The 17,848-nt window shown below is 53.6% G+C and overlaps 2 protein-coding genes across 8 annotated transcripts in view; one reads left to right on the forward strand and one right to left on the reverse strand.

The window, feature by feature from the left end:
- Positions 1–15,110, forward strand: part of CDH23 (cadherin related 23) — a 366,095-nt gene extending 350,985 nt beyond the window's left edge. For 3 of the 6 annotated variants that reach the window (XM_090278159.1, XM_090278158.1, XM_090278163.1), the window contains 21 exons: positions 190–414; positions 1,163–1,332; positions 1,557–1,694; positions 2,648–2,767; positions 4,465–4,642; positions 4,760–4,971; positions 6,874–7,065; positions 7,240–7,353; positions 8,065–8,194; positions 8,303–8,554; positions 8,634–8,795; positions 10,276–10,532; positions 10,909–11,006; positions 11,445–11,565; positions 11,649–11,728; positions 11,872–11,912; positions 12,045–12,105; positions 12,421–12,550; positions 12,732–12,854; positions 13,263–13,367; positions 14,212–15,110. In XM_090278159.1, coding sequence (XP_090134285.1) covers positions 190–414; positions 1,163–1,332; positions 1,557–1,694; positions 2,648–2,767; positions 4,465–4,642; positions 4,760–4,971; positions 6,874–7,065; positions 7,240–7,353; positions 8,065–8,194; positions 8,303–8,554; positions 8,634–8,795; positions 10,276–10,532; positions 10,909–11,006; positions 11,445–11,565; positions 11,649–11,728; positions 11,872–11,912; positions 12,045–12,105; positions 12,421–12,550; positions 12,732–12,854; positions 13,263–13,367; positions 14,212–14,535 — 3,233 coding nt within the window. In that variant the 3' untranslated portion in view covers positions 14,536–15,110. Of the gene's footprint in view, positions 1–189; positions 415–1,162; positions 1,333–1,556; positions 1,695–2,647; positions 2,768–4,464; positions 4,643–4,759; positions 4,972–6,873; positions 7,066–7,239; positions 7,354–8,064; positions 8,195–8,302; positions 8,555–8,633; positions 8,796–10,275; positions 10,533–10,908; positions 11,007–11,444; positions 11,566–11,648; positions 11,729–11,871; positions 11,913–12,010; positions 12,106–12,420; positions 12,551–12,731; positions 12,855–13,262; positions 13,368–14,211 lie in introns of those variants that run through there. The other 3 variants (XM_090278162.1, XM_090278161.1, XM_090278164.1) reach the window with 2 other exon arrangements.
- Positions 15,111–15,440: 330 nt separating this feature from the next.
- PSAP (prosaposin) overlaps positions 15,441–17,848 on the reverse strand; it is a 30,148-nt gene continuing 27,740 nt past the window's right edge. For both annotated transcript variants that reach the window (XM_090278166.1, XM_090278165.1), the window contains one exon: positions 15,441–17,728. In XM_090278166.1, coding sequence (XP_090134292.1) covers positions 17,534–17,728 — 195 coding nt within the window. In that variant the 3' untranslated portion in view covers positions 15,441–17,533. The remainder of the gene's footprint in view (positions 17,729–17,848) is intronic.

The raw sequence follows: 17,848 nt of genomic DNA on the forward strand, positions 1-17,848 counted from the left end.
ATGGAAGAATGAGAGACCAAACCAAAGGAAAGGGTCATGTGCCACCACTCAAGGGTTGAATCAAGCTTCGGGGGTCCCAGGAGGCCTGTGAGTTGCTGCCATCCTCTCCAGGCATAACTGAGACTTAGGAAAGCCTGACCCAGTCACATTGGTGCCCTCATGTCCCCCTCACCCCTGCCTTCACCCCAGCCAAGCTGACAGTCAACATCCTGGATGTCAATGACAACACACCGCAGTTCAAGCCCTTTGGGATCACCTACTATACAGAGAAGGTCCTGGAGGGGGCCACCCCGGGCACCACACTCATCGCAGTATCAGCCGTGGACCCTGACAAGGGCCTCAATGGGCTGATCACCTACTCACTGCTGGACCTGATGCCCCCAGGCTACGTTCAGCTGGAAGACTCCTCAGCGGGTAGGTGGGACATCTACCAGAGGAAGATTGGGACATATGTGTGCCTGTTTAACCTCCCAGAGTGACCTTGGCCCCCACTTCTCTCCCTCCAGTAGAGCCCCACCATGGCCCTTCTGTGGGCTGGGCTAGAGTCTATATGACCAATATTCCGGTCACTCCCAGATGCCCAAACTAGAGGAAAGGACAGAGTGCCTTGTCCTGGGCCCCTTTGCGATGGAAGGGGCCTTTAAGGTATGCTGGAAACCTGGAATACTCCACCACCATCTCCACACCCAAGCTTACACTACTCTTGTCCCTAGGTATCAAAGGGCAATGGGTTCCAGGACCTCCCACGGGCACCAAAATTCACGAATGCTCGTCCCATTACCGGCCCTCCATCCATACCCATAGTTCCACATCCACAGGTTCAACCAACAGCAGATTGAAACCTGAGGATAGGGAGGACTAACTATATTAGTGTCACTTAGGAAACAAAAAGGCCAAGATGGAGCATCCTGGAGGAGGTAATGAGTCTGTTGATGTTCATCTATTTGACTTACAAAAATCTTTCTTGCCCCTCTGTTAAGGAGAAGAGCTGGATGCCAGTTGTTCTTAGCCCTCTAACCTGACACTGGGCAGTGCTGCCTGGCCATCCTCCTTCAAGGGACCATGCCTGCCTGTCAGAGCTCTAGATCCTTCTCTTTATACTGTGGAGAGCTTTATAAGTGAGGAATGTCCAAAATGACACTGGCATACCTCTGTGTTTTAGGGAAGGTCATTGCCAACCGGACGGTGGACTATGAGGAAGTGCACTGGCTCAACTTTACTGTGAGGGCTTCAGACAATGGGTCCCCACCCCGGGCAGCTGAGATCCCTGTCTACCTGGAGATTGTGGATATCAATGACAACAACCCCATATTTGACCACCCTTCCTACCAGGTGTGTGGCCAGACCAACAAGTTGGGTCTAGAACCTGTGCCCATTCCTTGGGGTTTTTGGTCTTCTATCACTACCACCCTGCCAGCCTCTAAGTCTCATGGGAATGACCAGCCCATGAGCAGCTTGATGCCCTGGGTTGTCTGTATCAATGAGTTCCTAGAGCAGGGGCATGGCCTGGAGGACTGAAGTTGGCCTATTCTCTCCCCCTGCCCATTGGGCTCCAGGGAGCCGTCTCTGAGGACGCGCCTGTGGGCACGGTCATCCTGACGGTCAGTGCTACTGATGCAGACTCAGGCAACTTCGCCCTCATTGAGTATGGCCTCGTAGATGGAGAGGGCAAGTTTGCCATCCACCCCACTACGGTAAGCAGGCAGTGGAGGGCATGGGTTTGGGGAGGGGGAAATGGAAAGGGCTGAGACTCTACCAAAGGTGTTGTAGTTAACCCCCTTTTCTGCGCCCTGCCTCCTGGAGCTCTGTAACCACAGAGGGTTTTTTAGCCAAGTCAGCAAGCCCTGTTCTCAGAGTCCCAGACACCGCATGGACTGAGACTTTTCTGTCCCAGCAGACATGCAAGGTGGTGGCCAAAGTCTTTTGAAACTAACCCTTTGTGGGGCAAAAACTTCTGGTATATGTCCCCAGCAGACTAGAAAGCTTGATTCAAGTCCATGTGACCGCTTTTTGAAACTGTCAAAAGAAAGGCACAGGCAGCTCTGCAGAAAGTGAGCACGGTGCTTGAGCACCTCCTGTATATGCGGCCCTGTGCCCAGTACATCCCCGCGCTCCCATGAGGCTCAGACTTGTGGGAGAGTAGAAACTCAAGAGAAAAGATGGGTGATGGTTTCAAATGTCTGCAAATGCGCTTGAAGCTACTGTTTCAGTACAGAGCCCTGTGGCCTGGGTGGGGTTGGGGGGGGGGGCTGGTCAGGTGGTGCCTTCTCAGTTACTGTGCTGGAACTGGACTTTCCCTCCCACTCCCTCCCCCTGCCACATCCCCCTGCATTCTGCCCTCTCAGTACTGTTCTGTTCTTCCTGCTTGGTGTGAACAATGAGACATGCTCCTGGCCTGGCACTGTGCACAGTGAATATTTATGGCATATGGCCATATACCTGGCCAGGTAGTAAGCACCAGCCTGGGCTCTTCATCTCATCTCCAGGTGGTTGGGGTAGTGATGAGAGCTCCATGGGGACAGGGGCTGTTGTATCTCCTGTTCAGTGCTGTATCTCCAGAGCCTAGAGCACTGTCTGGCACACAGTAGATGCTCAGTAAATATCTGCCAACTTGATGAAGGACCTGATTCCACACTCCTCCTACTAGGGTGACATCTATGTGCTGTCCTCTCTGGACCGGGAGAAGAAGGACCACTATATCCTGACTGCCTTGGCCAAAGACAACCCTGGGGATATACCCAGCAACCGTCGAGAAAATTCGGTTCAGGTGAGGGGTGCCAGGCTAGGCCACGGACACCAGGGACTGGGGTTGTAGAAGCAGCAAGAAAAGCCTTCAGAGACTGATGATTGCAGAGCCACCTGGTCCCCTCAGGGACATGGTGGCAGGAAGGGAAAGGCAAGAGCTTGGCTGGGTGGATCACAATGGCTGTGGCTTAGGGAGACAGGACGCTAGCAGAAATCTCTTGTGCCAAAACTCTGCTAAGGCAGCTAAACATTCCTGGGTGTAACCCAAATAAAGCCCAGGGCTCACCATGGCCCGTGTCTCCATGGTGCCCTGTTGAAGAAACACAGTCCAGCAAGCAGACATAATTCTAAAGCAGTTACCTTTATTTATGTTTCTTTAAGAACATTCACGAGGGATCAAATTCACAACCCCAGTTCTAGCGTCCACACAGTTGCTCTGAAGCCAGTGTCCCACCTGCTAAGCTCCACCCCATTATCATCCAGAATCCTCTTCCTTGAGACTTCACTTTCCCTTTCTTTCTTCCCCCTTCTTTCTGCCTTGTCCAGTCATGTCTTTCTACATTCAGTTCTTCTACTTCCTCACAATAACCTAACCATCCAAAAACAAAAACAAGAGACTCCCCTGGGTGAGGAGGTGAGAAGTTGGGTGGGCAAATCCTCTTCAGCTGATGCAGGGAGGGTCTGGGAGCACTCACACACAACTGAATCCTGTCCCAGGCTTGTAGCCATGTGCGCAGCCATGTGCCATGTGAAGAAAAGCACAGGATTTGGAGTCAGAAGACTAAGGTTGCCTCTCTCCCGGGGCGATGGTTCGTTGCGGGAGGGAGGGTGCAGGGCAGGGTTTGTAAAGTGCTTTGTGCACTGAGAGGGGCTCTTAAAATCACTGCTGTGAAAAGCTCCAGTGAGGGTGCAGCCAGGCAGGACCACAGCAGCCGGGGGGTCGGAGGGAGGCCTCTTGTCCCTTTATGTCCCTAGGACCTGCCCTGGGCTGTGGGGTCAGCAGGGAGAGCCAAGTCCCAGCCCTGGTACAAATCCCAGTCAAGAGGGACCTTCGGGGGTAGAGGAATCACCAGCCAGCATTACGGTACTGAGATTAGAGTGAGCTGTATGGAGCCAGTGAGAGAAGGAGCAAAGGGCAGAGTAGGAGGCGGGTGGGAGGGCTCCCTGCTTGGGGCCCAGACACAGTGCCTGCTCCCCACGTGCAAGCTGCAGAGCAGTTCCTCAGGCCCGCACTGCGCACATACCATCACAATCTAGAGTATAGTACATCATCGCGGTGGGCCTCACAAACCCCTGAGAGAGAAGGTATACTGCCCCCCACCCCCAGTCAGGCGGGTCAGTTGGCTGGAGTGTCCTCCCATACACCAAAAGGTTGAGGGTTTGATTCCCAGTCAGGGCACATGCCTAGGTTGCAGGTTTGACCTCTGATTGGGGTATGTATGCAGGCAACCAATAAATTTTTCTCACATCAATATTTCTCTTTCTCTTTCTCTCTCTCTCAAATCAATAAAAATATCCTCAGGTGAGGAATTAAAAAAAAAAAAGATATGTCATCCCCAAGGTACAACTAAGGAAACTGAGGCTCAGGGAATTCAATAAGTTGTTTGAGGTCAGACTCTAAGGGTGGGCCCTGTCCACCTCTTCTTACTCCTATGTAACTGGGTCACCTTAAGTAGCCCCTAGTATGCTCCTGACCTTTGACCCCAAACTCCCTCGCAGGTGGTGATTCAGGTACTAGATGTCAATGACTGCCGGCCACAGTTCTCCAAGCCCCAGTTCAGCACAAGCGTTTATGAGAATGAACCAGCAGGCACCTCAGTCATCACCATGATGGCCACCGACCAGGATGAGGGCTCCAATGGAGAGGTGTCCTACTCAATTGAGGGCCCCGGAGAGGGTACGTAGCCTGCTCCCCACTCGTGACACCTTGGAGGGTGAGGGGTGGGAGAGACAGGCTGCCATGGGAAGGATATATCAGCCTGAGCCACGCCCTGCTGTCTGTTCCACCTGCCAGAGGCCTTCCACGTGGACATGGACTCAGGCCTGGTGACCACAAAGCGGCCATTGCATTCCTACGAGAGGTTCAACCTGACCGTGGTGGCCACAGACCATGGAGAGCCCCCACTCTGGGGCACAACCATGCTCCTGGTGGAGGTCATTGATGTCAATGACAACCGGCCCGTCTTTGTGCGCCCCCCCAACGGCACCATTCTCCACATCAAAGAGGTACGGCTGTCTCCCAGGATCTCCTGCCTACCAACATGCCCCCTCCAATAGCCAGCCCCCTTCATCCTGCTGTCGTGCCTGGGAGAGTGAAAGGGCAGACCCTGTTCTGAAGGTAGGGAAATTGAGGCCACACAGGGCAGAACTGAACAGTGGTTAGTAATAGGGACTGTGCCAGCCAAAGGTCTTGGGTTCAAATCTAACTCTATCACCAGCCAAATCACCTTGAGCAAGCAACTTCTCTGTGTTTGTTTTTTCATCTGCAAAATGGGACTAATAATAGTAGATGTTTATTCTCTCACTCTTAGACGTCTGCTGAGAGGAACAGTCTCCCCAGAAACCCACTTCCCCCATACTTGTCTCGAAATAAACACACAAACCCCTTCCATCTGTCTGTTGTTCCTGCTGATACCAAAGTGTAGACAGCCTGGGAGTTCAGGACGGACATCAAAATAAGAAGAAGGGGAAATGCCTGAGCTTCTGGAACCTCTTCACTTCTTTCATTCCATACTCTAAATGCCTTGTAAAGATAAGGAAGTCCTCCTCTGTCCCCTTCCCCTCCCCTCCTTCCTTTCAGCACTCAGGCCTCAAATGCTCCCATTTGGTCTTTGCTTCCAAACGTCAGCATGTCTCTGCATCTCAGAATGTCAGCAGTAAGTTCTTGTCATTCTCTTTCCTCTCTGAGGTCCCATGGAAGAAACTTCTGCCAGGCGGAGCTCTAGGAAACACTGTGCTTTTATATTGTGCTTCGCCTTTACCTTTGTCTATTGTAATGACTGAGCGGTCCTCTTGGCTTTGCCCACGAGGGAGCTCAGAGTGCTCAGCTCACCGAGATTGGCCCTGCACAGTCTCAGCGGACACTCCTTGCCTCCCATCCCTCAGTTCCCATTTTCTGGTCACTTCTTTTCTCTACCCTAATTTTTTTTAATTTGTTCACTCTCATTATAATTTATACTTTCTTGTAAGCTTCCTTAAATCCTCTTTGTGGAATAAGGCAGGGTATAAATTTATAATAATCTAGGTCTTTTTCACACCAAAGGCCCCATTTACTAACTTTTCCCTTCAAGGGCTCCATATTTTAAAATATTCATGTCTCCCAAACAACCAGCATTTGTTAAGTAATTACCTGTTTGTCACCCCAGTTTCTATTAATTAGCTGTAACTGCCATTCAGAGGTTCTGATTGTCTTGATCAATGAAATAAACAGTGAAACCATGCTGAGCTGGTAATTTTTCAGCTAAAAGCAAAGAAACTTGCTCTTTCACTTGTGCTCTGAGTAGCTTTTTCATGCAGAGGTCAATGTATGATATCAACTAGGTTTTTGGCATCTTTGCCTAAACTCAAGGGACTCAGCAGACTGGAGCTCAGAGACGTGAAGTGGCATGTCCAGGTCACATGGTATTAGTAACAGACTAGAACTCAGGTGTCCAGTCTGCATCCAGTCTGTCATCCTACCTGCCTGACCCCATTTTCAGGTACCCCATAGAGTGGATGGTGTTGTTTGGGGATATTTAGAGCTCCTGCGATTGGGGTAGCAGAGAGCAAGACAGACCTGGGAACAGAGAGGGGCTGTGGCCTCAGCTTTTGGACCCCTCTTCTAAATCTTAGCTTGCAATGGCATGGGACGGATGAGAGTAGCCCCTGGAAGGGCAGTCACCATTAGAGAGTTTGGAGCATGGTGGATCCTAGGCTGAACCATCAATGGACAGTGGCCTCGGCTAGGGGTGGACTGAGGGGATGCTCTAGCAGATGCTCAGAGTCTAGGAGAGTCCAGCCAAGCAGGCAATCGTCTCCTAAGGATATGGAAAGGTGCTATAGTAGGAGAAAGAATGAGAACTCTGTGGCAGCCTGGGAGCTGCGATTCTCCCAGACGCCCCAGGAACCTCACTCTGTACCCCCTTGCAGGAGATACCACTGCGTTCCTACGTGTATGAGGTCTATGCCACAGACGAGGATGAGGGCCTCAACGGGGCTGTGCGCTACAGCTTCCTGAAGACTACGGGCAACCGGGACTGGGAATACTTCACCATCGACCCAATCAGCGGCCTCATCCAGACTGCTCAGCGCCTGGACCGGGAGAAGCAGGCTATGTACAGTGTAAGGGGGCGAGGCCCAGCGCTTGAGGGGCGGGGCCAAGGGAGGGGTTTTCCTCTGGGTGCCGGGCTACCACCTTACCACATAGAATATCTTCGAGAGTGGTGACCTGGCCCCCCAGAAGTGCCCTCCTGGGTTCCTCTGTCTCCTCCTCTGACTGTACTGCTCCACCTCCAGCTCATCCTTGTGGCCAGCGACCTTGGCCAGCCAGTACCGTATGAAACCATGCTGCCGATGCAGGTGGCCCTGGATGACATCGACGACAACGAGCCCCTGTTCCTGAGGCCTCCAGTGAGCTCTCACCCACCCCCTGCACCGGTCACACACAGGGACTCCCTGCCTGCAAGCACACACGTGCATATACGCCCCTATGCACCCTTTACCATATATACACACACGTGGTTGCACATGGAAACCTGAGTACACTTCATAAAACAAATATTTATTGAGCAACTACTATTTCAAGGTACTACCCAGCTGTCAAAAAAGCAGACAAAAATGTCTGACTCCTGGAGTGACAGTCTCCTAATTGCACATACTGTATACAGGAAGCCTGAAAATCAGCTCTGATGTATTGAGCTGAGTCTGAGCCCATACTGTGGACTCAGACTTTCTAACTTGGTGGTTTTTCCTTCTTGTGTGCACATGGGATGGGATGTTCCCTAGGGACCCTATGTAAGTGTGCACACTCACGTCCATATGAGAGAGTGGGCCTTTCATTTAAGCATCCATTCAGGTGCTGGGAAACTTCAGAGAATGCACCAAGCCCGAGCCCTGCCCTCACAGAGGATGTCACTGGGTGACATCCCTGAGGGCAGAGCTGGGGTCTCCCAGGCCCAGCCTTTGTTCCCTAGAGGTTATAGCCATTCTGCTCACCCTACAAGGTGTAGGCAACTAACTCCCTTGGCACCCACAAAGGCCCTGGCTAGGACCCTCTGGCAGGTGCTGGAGGCTTGAGTCTTTCCATGACCTTCTGTGATGCCATTCCCCTACCCCCTGCAGAAAGGCAGCCCCCAGTACCAGTTGCTGACAGTGCCCGAGCACTCACCACGTGGCACCCTCGTGGGCAACGTGACAGGCGCCGTGGACGCAGATGAGGGCTCCAACGCCATCGTGTACTACTTCATTGCAGGTGGGGCCTAATGGGGCCAGTGCCCTACCCAGCCTAGGGCTTGAGATGACCCCAATATGCCCTGCCCTGGCCCTGCCCCCTCACCCTGTGCCGTGGTCCCACCTTCAGCTGGGAACGAAGAGAAGAACTTCCAGCTTCAGCCTGATGGGCGTCTGCTGGTGCTGAAGGACCTGGATCGGGAACGCGAAGCTGTCTTCTCCTTCATTGTCAAGGCCTCCAGCAATCGCAGCTGGACACCTCCCCGTGGGCCCGCACCAGACCTGGACCTGCTCACGGACCTCACCCTTCAGGAGGTGCGCGTTGTGCTAGAGGACATCAACGACCAGCCACCACGCTTCACTAAGGCTGAGTATACTGCAGGTGCAGGGACTGGAGCCTGGGCACGGGGTGTGGGGTGGCCCCTGCCCTGCCACGCACACCCACCTGCCCATTCCTGCAGGGGTGGCCACTGATGCCAAGATGGGCTCGGAGTTGATCCAGGTGCTGGCCCTGGATGCGGACATTGGCAACAACAGCCTGGTCTTCTACAGTATCCTGACCATTCACTACTTCCGGGCCTTTGCGAACGACTCTGAGGATGTGGGCCAAGTCTTCACCTTGGGTAGGGGTCTGGTCACACAGGGGCGGCCTCCAGCCAAGACCTCTGTCACTGCATTGACTATAGTCTGGAAGAGATGGGGGTGGTCTCTTGGGGCACCTCAGAGTATGGATGGGCAGCCAGCCATGTCAATCCTTCCGTTCATTCACTCATCCATTTGTCATTCATCTATTTAGCCAGTCATCTAAATTAATTCTTTTATTCAACCACTTACCCATATCTACAACTAGCCACCCACTTCCTTTTCCCCTTTTCTTCCCATGTCCTCCTCAATCCATTATTTATCTATCCATCTACCCACCCATCCATCTGTCCATCCTTCCCTTCATCCATCCATCCATTCGCCTTCCCATTATCCTTTCCATATATCCACCTGAACTTCTCACCTGTGCACCTCACTGTCCCATGTAAGGCATGTGCTAGGCACTGGGGAGCCAGGACTCAAAAGAGCATACTTGTACCTACCAGTGTGCTCATTCATCTACCTGTGAACTTCCCTCTGTGGGTGGCTGAGCCTCTCTGAGTTACATTCTAGAAGGTGTCCCAGTAGATGTCCCATCACCTTACTTCCAGTCCCTACCCTTTCCCTTCCCTTCCCTTCTCTGTCTGTAGGAGTCAATCCAGACTTCTTGGCCTGGCAGTCAAAGCTCACCAGGTCTTCCTCCTAATCCACCTTTCTGTTTCCTCATCCCCCTACTGTTCTTAAGGGCTTGTGCCCAGCCAAGCTGAACTGCTCATTATTCCTTTACCCTCCTCCCCGGGACCTTTGGTCCCTTCTCCTTGCTTCCTGGAATACCATCCCAACCTTCACCTGTGCCTACAGATATGCTCCCCACAACCATCCTTCAAAATCTAGTTCATATGGCACCTCCTCCAATCACACAACCAGACACCATCCCTTTGTCCTCTGAGCTCCCTCTGCTCTTATTTTAATAAACTAAAACACAGAAGGGCTGAGTAGCGAAAGGGCCCACAGCTAGAAAGTGACAGATTTTAAACCCATGTCTACTGTCTTCTAAGAGAAGACTGGGCTGTACCTCCTGTGGTCATTTCACTACGGTCAGATTCTGAAGTGTGTGTGAGAGAGAGAGACAGGCACTAAGGAGACTCAGAAGGACACCAGATTCCCAAACTCATCCCCCTTGGGCCAGCACACCCCATAGTTGTTTTGTTTAATATGCAGAATATTTAAATAAAAACTTAGGTCAATAGTTAAAAATCAGGAGAGTTCACTAGAAGAGGTGTACGTCTGGCAGCACAGCCCCCCCCCCACACACACACACCACCACCGCCGCCACCGCCACCCCCCACCCCCCAGCCAAGCTGAGGCCTCTGCAGACATCTGGGTCCCAAACTGCTGCACGCATGGCTTCCTCCCCTCAGTGTGTCACCTATCTCTGAACCTCACCCCTTCCTCTTTCTGGGAATTCTGGGTCACTCGGTGGCCCCTGAGCTGCTGCCCACCGGTGGGCTCTTCCTGCAGGGAGTGTGGACGGCATTCTGCGCACCTTCGACCTCTTCATGGCCTACAGTCCTGGCTACTTTGTGGTGGACATTGTGGCCCGGGACCTGGCAGGTCACAACGACACAGCTGTCATCGGCATCTACATCCTGAGGGATGACCAGCGCGTCAAGATTGTCATTAATGAGATCCCCGACCGTGTGCGTGGCTTTGAGGAAGAGTTCATCCGCCTGCTCTCCAATATCACCGGTGCCATTGTCAACACTGACGACGTGCAGGTGCCCAGAGAGCCCACCCTGGGGCTGGGGGCAGTGGAGGGAGAAGGGAGAGTAGGCCACAAGGAGGGACAGGTTATTGTGGAGAGGGGATGCGCATGAAAAGGGGTATATGCCCCCTCAGTCATTTCCTACCTGCATAGCGCTGAGAAAGTTCTTCTAGGTCTCTGGGCATCAGTTTTCTAATCTGTAAAATGGGGCTAATGATAGTGCCCTGGGCAGTGCACTGAAGTGATGGGCATCATGCTTGGTCCTTAGTGAGCAGTTGGTAGTGATGAGTTTATTGGTGAGGCAGGGCAGGAGGGGCTCTAAGAAGAGGCCTGCCCATCCCTGCTCATCCTTTGCACCTGCCACACCCTCTGTGCCCCTTCTTGCCTAGTTCCACGTGGATAACAAGGGTCGGGTGAACTTCGCACAGACAGAGCTGCTCATCCATGTGGTGAACCGAGAAACCAACCGCATCCTGGACGTGGACCGGTGGGTGGGGGTCTATGCTCTGACTGTCGGTCTGCCTCCCTACCCTGGAACTGGGGAGGGGACCCACCAACAGAAGCATAGACACCACCATGAGGCCTGCTGTACGGCACTCTCCCCAGGAGCTGGGCAGGGCCATCAGAGAGCACTGTGTGTGGGTATGAGCAGAACTCTGCCCCCTGAGCCTTACTCTCCCCATCTGTAAAATGGGAGTATTATACCGATTATGAGGCTCAAACAGAATCCTGTATGAAGGGATGGTGAACCCTATAAGATACAAAGCTACCCTAGTTGGGTGGGTTTTAATTTTGCAAGGCTTGGTGGGGGGAGGGCAGGTGAGCTTTAGGGGTCCAAAGCAGGAACTGGGCAGACTGGCCTGACCGAGGCAAGCTGTTGGGGGATGGCTGAGGATGAGAGCTGAGGCCCCTGCCCCTTACCCAGGGTGATCCAGATGATCGATGAGAACAAGGAACAGCTGCGGAACCTCTTCCGAAACTACAACGTCCTGGATGTGCAGCCTGCCATCTCTGTCCGGCTGCCCGAAGACATGTCTGCCCTGCAGGTACCCCTGGGTGGCACCTGCTCCACAGCCCCCTGGCCGGCCTGGGGGCCCTCACCCGCTCATGCCTGGTCCCATTTCCCTAGATGGCGATCATTGTCCTGGCCATTCTCCTCTTCCTGACTGCCGTGCTCTTCATCCTCATGAACTGGTACTACAGGACCATGTGAGTGACCCCTGCACCAGTGCCTGTGCCTGAGACTGGCTGGCCAGCCCTGCTCCTGGGATCGATAGGGAGGCAGGCGGTGCCCTGAGATGCAAGCCCAGTCCCAGCCCCACTCACCAGTGCTTCTCTCTGCTTCTCTCCAGGCACAAGAGGAAACTCAAAGCCATAGTGGCTGGCTCCGCAGGTGAGCGAGGGCTGTGAAGGGTGGGGAGGTCAGAGGGCAGGAGGGGCTCCTAGGGAACTCACAAGGCCCTGCACTGGGCCCAGGCTTCTTGGCCCCAGCAGAGCGGCCCGCACCCCTCCATGCTCCCTGCAGGGAATCGCGGCTTCATCGACATCATGGAAATGCCCAACACCAACAAGTATTCCTTTGACGGGTGAGTGGGGCTGAACCCTGCTTGGTGTGCTTTGGGAAGGCCTGCCAAGGACCCCGCTGAGGCAGAGACTTCCCTGCTGCCTCCCAAGCAGCAAGGGAAACGGACTGGCTGAAACCTGAGGTGTGGACGCCCCCTGGTGGGCTAGCCACACCCTCAGAAACTGTCACTGAGCTGGGCTCCGCACCCCTGCTCTGTGAAAGACTACAGTTGGTCAGGGAAACAGGGAGGGGTGAGGGGTGAGGCTCAAGTCTCGTAGGGCACCTACCTGTTCACTCAAGCTTTCCATCCTCACCCCACCCCACTCCCCCCCTGCAGGGCCAACCCGGTGTGGCTGGATCCTTTCTGCCGGAACCTGGAATTGGCCGCCCAGGCTGAGCACGAGGATGACCTGCCAGAGAACCTGAGTGAGATTGCCGATCTGTGGAGCAGCCCCACCCGCACCCATGTGAGTCAGGCCAGAGCCAGGGGCAGGGGTGGATGATCACAAGGGATGGGGTAGAGGTAGGGTAGGTCTTCGCCAGCACTGGCCAACAAGCTGTTTCCTAGGAGGTGGTCCCCTACCCTGTATGCGTGTGCACGCCCACACACTGTCTACCTCTGGTCCTGCTAACATCCTCTGTCCCCAGGGAACTTTTGGACGTGAACCAGCAGCAGTGAAACCCGACGATGACCGGTACTTGCGGGCAGCCATCCAGGAGTATGACAACATTGCCAAGCTGGGCCAGATCATTCGGGAGGGGCCCCTCAAGGTGAGCCCTCCCTACAGGCTCCTGCACCCCTGCCCCCAGAAACCTGCACCCAGACCCCTAAGCTGGGACCTGCTCCAGAGGATACAGGGAGGGGGAAACAGCTTTCTCCACCTCCAGGTTCAACTAGACCTGCCCTCCACTGGGGCAAAACACCAGGGCAAAAAGAGGGGCCTAGGCACTGAGGCTGACCAGGAGCTGCTTCAGCCTGTGGTGCCCTTAGGACCAGAGCGCCATCGAGCGCTGTCACCAGGGTCTTCTCCTGATCCTCTACACTAGGGTTGGAGGCCTGACCCTCCTAGACGCCCAGTCACCTTCCATCGCCCCCATCTGTGTTATGGGAGTGAACAAACGATGGGTGGGGGAGGCCAGGAGGGCTGTGGTGGCGGGTTAACCCTCTCCCTCCCCCAGGGATCGCTGCTGAAGGTGGTCCTGGAGGATTACCTGCGGCTCAAAAAGCTCTTTGCACAGCGGATGGTGCAAAAAGCCTCCTCCTGCCACTCCTCCATCTCCGAGGTAGCCGGGAGGGCAGGGGAGCTGTGTGCCGTGCCCCAGCCCTGGGGGTGCTCTCTCTCTCTCTCTCTCCCTCTAGCTCTCTTGCTGCCCTCATCCTTCTGAGTCCATGGAGCTCAGCAGCCAGGACCCAGGAAGAAATGGGTGGGAATATAGGAAGACAGACAGCGGGCTCTGCTTTCTGGGTTCTGCAGTGGGCTTTTGAGGGATGGAGTGGGCACAAGGAAATGTTTCTCAGATTTGAGAAACTTCAAGAAGATACCTTTATGGGGTGATGTCATTTAAAGAAACTGCCTGTAGGGTCAAATAGGTGTACATATATTTGTTTGCATACAGTGATGTGTCAACACTTTAGAGTCAGACTTTATCTAAAACCCAGATTACCAGCTGGGCCAACGTTCTCAAGTGAGATGGGCTAAAGCTGAGCTCCACACAGAACTAAAGCGCCATCTGCGTGTGGGTCTCCACACCACCCTGTTAGTCCCCTCCAAGTTCTCCTGTGGACACTTGCAACCTGGCCACTAGTATTGACCTTGACCAACTTAATAACAAACCCAATACTGTAGTTGCATCGCAGGGTTTTTATAGGTCAAAGCGCATACACAAAATTCAAGACTCATAGGAAGCCTATAATCCCAAGAATGCATCTGTAGCACTGTAAGCTTGTGTCCCCCTTTGTACCATTTGAGAAATGTTTAGAGGCTGGACAGGCCCACTGCATGAACCCAGGGTTCCTTGTGTGCAGTAGGGAGAAAACAGGTGCACAGCAGGTAGGACTCTGGGGCCATCCACCTGCTCACCCCTTGGGCATAGCTCTGAGCATGTGGGGAATCCTGGACTCTTACAGTTGATCCAGACGGAGCTGGAGGAGCCAGGGGAGCGCAGCCCAAGTCAGGGTAGCCTGCGCTTCTGCCATAAGCCGCCAGCTGAGCTCAAGGGACCTGATGGAATCCCCATGGTGCACGGCAGCACTGGCACACTCCTGGCCACCGACCTCAACAGCCTGCCGGAGGATGACCAGAAGGGTCTGGGCCGCTCACTGGAGACACTAACAGCTGCTGAGGCCAGCGCCTTCGAGCGAAACGCCCGCACGGAGTCCGCCAAATCCACACCCCTGCACAAACTTAGAGACGTGATCATGGAGAGCCCCCTGGAGATCACGGAGCTATGACTAGACAGGAGCGCCTCACTGGTGTGTGCAGCACCAGGACCCCAGGGTGCGGGCCCCCTCCAGGCCAACCCTGGCTCATGACCTCGGGTCTGTCCAGGGGCAGCAGCCTGCATCAGCAGCTCAGATTCCACTTCTGCCAGGCGCTCATTCAGCATCTGATCACTACCTTCATAAAATTTGTTATTTTTTTAAGAAAACTAGACAAAAATGTTGTGTCTAAGGATGAGGTAAGGAGCATCACTGGGGGACCAGGAGTTTAAGGACCAACTCAGCCCAGGCTGAGCTAAGAGGCCAATAGGCCCTCTTGCCCTCCCTACCCCACTGGGTCCCCATCCCCTGCCTGGCCTTAACTCCGACCTCAGCTGTCTCACTACATTTCTGCCACTCCTGGCTGGACATCCAGGTGGGGGCAGTGAGTGAGCCCTGCCTCCCCATGTGGACAAGGTTATTATCTGCAAACCACATTCTCTTCATTTCACTGGCCTCCCAACTGTGCCCGGCTCATAAAGCAAAATGACTGACAGGCCCTTGGGTTTTGAATGTAGTGTTCATGTGTATTCCTTTTTAAATTAAGTTATTCCCTCGATATTTTCCCCTTGGTTTGTTTCACTGGTACTCATTGGACATTTCTGGGATGGTCTGAATTTTAAAAAGAAAAGCAATTCATGAGGAACTGGAAATCACTCTGGTAAACTACCAGCGTGGCCGGCCTTGGGAGGTGGGAGGCAGTGGAGGTGAAGGGCACAGCAACTCAGTCTCAGCAAGCCCCAGGTGAGACTTTCTTTACCCACCTTGCTTCCCTTTTCTGACCAAGAGGTGCCACAGGACTGTTGAGCACCCACAAGCCCGTGGCCTTGGAGAGCTAATCAGAAACCAAACTTCTGGCTTAGGTATCACACAAACGCTCAGATCTGATTGACACACTTTATTGTTAAGTCACAGAAACGTAAGTGCAAAACAAAAAAATTAAGTCCATTTAATGGCAACTGCAGGTCTTGCTGGTCTTGCTGTCTTCTGGCAACCAGGAGAGCAACAGAAGATTTAGCCAAACCAGAGGCCAAGGCCCCCCGAACAGCACACCCAGCAGGCCCTCCACCTGAAAGTGTCAGGGGCTTAGGAGCTTGTCAACCACACTTATGTCAAAGTCAGAAAGAATAGCCACGAAATGGGTCAGAGGTGAGGGGCCGGGACCGCCGGAGCAATGGCGGGCTCCGGGCAGCAGTGCAGAGGCACACAGCAGGCCTCAGCAGTAGGCAGACACGAGAGCAGGCATGAGGTGGCCACCAGCGTCCACATGTTCACACACAAAGCCAGGTCCACAGGACCTCCACACACAGCTAAGCAGGTTGCATTCAGGCAGATTTTTTCCCCTCCCACCCAAATCCACAGAACTCTAAACAAGGCATCACCAGAGACAACACAGGAAAGCTGGAACAAAGGCGGACCCAGGGAGAGCAAACCCAAACCCCACCCAGGTCTCCTGAGCAGCCACTTCCAAAATCTATCAGTGCAAACTACACTGTGTAAAAAGCCTAATTATTTTGAGCCTCTAATGTTTTACATAAAGCTGCCATTGTTTCACTTCCTTGTCTAGCAGCCAAGAAGCCTAGGAAGGGGGGAGGCATCCCTCCTTAGGTTATGGCTCCTGCCAGCATACAGAGCCCCCTTCCTCCTCCGGGGAACCTCGGTGCAAGGGCGGCTGAAAGCCCTCCAGGGCGCAGAAAGGAAAGGAGCAGTAAAGCAGCTATGTCAGCATGGGCTGGGCATCTCACGCACTGACAGCAATGCTACAATAAGGGAGATATGAAACGGGGTCGGGGGGAGAGGGACCTATTTTTATAACAAAGTCGATAGATCTATATTCAGTTCCTCCAGACATATAAGTAGGAAACGATGCTGTAGTTTCTCCGAGATGGAACATTCCTTCTAGTTCCACACGTGACGTCTGCAATGCTCAACAGCCTGACAGGAGAGAAAACTGGATTAATCTTCAGAACCAAACTCCATTCCTGCCCCATTCATGCATCAGGTATCACCCCAAAATGGAAGCTGTTAATTCTGTCCTAGGTTAGCTGGATGGCACCAGACACTGAAGGCCCAGGACAGCATCTCATGTGCTTATAAATTTGGGGACTCAAAGGACAATCGTCCGGCACACCAGGTGCAAAGCACTGGAGTGTTTTGCAGACAAGCACCCATGCAAGGTAGCCACACATTTAAGCCCCCGCATCAGCAGGACTGGAGGCCCCCAAGACAGGACTCCTCACCCAAGAGTCAAAAGTCCACACCAGCTCAGGCCCTGAGAAATGGACCCACAGGCACATTCACCCAGAACAGCAGCAGAAACCTATTCCACCACTGATGTGCTATGGGCTGGGGCCTGGCTGCAGATGGGAGCTGGACACAGCCAGGATGGGCCTCGCCACCCCTCCTGCAAGTGGACCAAAATGATACAACCTCCCCAACCCCAGCAGTTAGTCCCCCACCCCATAGAAGAAAAAGTTGCACAAAAGAACATTAAGCAACAGAGGCAGGTCCAAACATCCCTGCCCAGGAAAGTAGTGTAGGTCACCCAACTGGTATCTGGCCACCCACCAGGATGGTGCCACAGCACCCTGGGGCTGTCAGGCAGGTGCCAACTCTCAGGGCCTTTCAAGAATAGCTCTGCTTGGCCTTAGATGAAGATTCAGGCCAGGCTCCAGCCAGGGCAACAGTGACCCCCAAGGGGCATGAGGACTTATGCAAGAATTGAGGCAGTGAATCCAATAGGTCTTGTGCAATCCCTGGGGGTACCTCGTGCAAATCTGACCCTCTCAAAGGGAACTAGAAGTAGAAGCAAGAAAGCAGAAACAAAAAAATATCCCTGCTTAGCCGCCTTCACTCCTCCAAGACAGAACATAGTTAGCCATGCCAACACTGGGCAGCCAGCTGGAGTAAGCCTGCCTGCCTCTCCTGACCTCAGGTTTTTCACCCACATGAACACACAGTAAACAGCCGGTCACTGAGGCTCCAGGGAAAGCAGGATTCTCAGGCGAGCTGCCGACCAGCAAGGCAGGCCCGTGGAGCAATCTGCTGAGCTACTCACATTGCACGCGGTTGCTGTCTCCATGTTCTGGCACCAGTAGCTTGGGCCCCAGACACACTTCTCTGCTCCCAAAAGAGGCTTACGGGCTGCAGGGCAGGCTCCAATTTTCTATATGGTGAAAAAAGGGCAAAGTGGGGGAAAGAATTAGATCTGCCCAACGAGTCCTTTTCAAAACTGAGATGAACAGCTTCTAAAAGCAGCGAGAATCAGAAGTCTGATGTGCACTTT

Source organism: Furipterus horrens, unplaced genomic scaffold (assembly GCF_987537825.1).
Source record: "Furipterus horrens unplaced genomic scaffold, mFurHor1.1.pri manual_scaffold_5, whole genome shotgun sequence".
Classification (NCBI taxonomy): Eukaryota; Metazoa; Chordata; class Mammalia; order Chiroptera; family Furipteridae; genus Furipterus; species Furipterus horrens.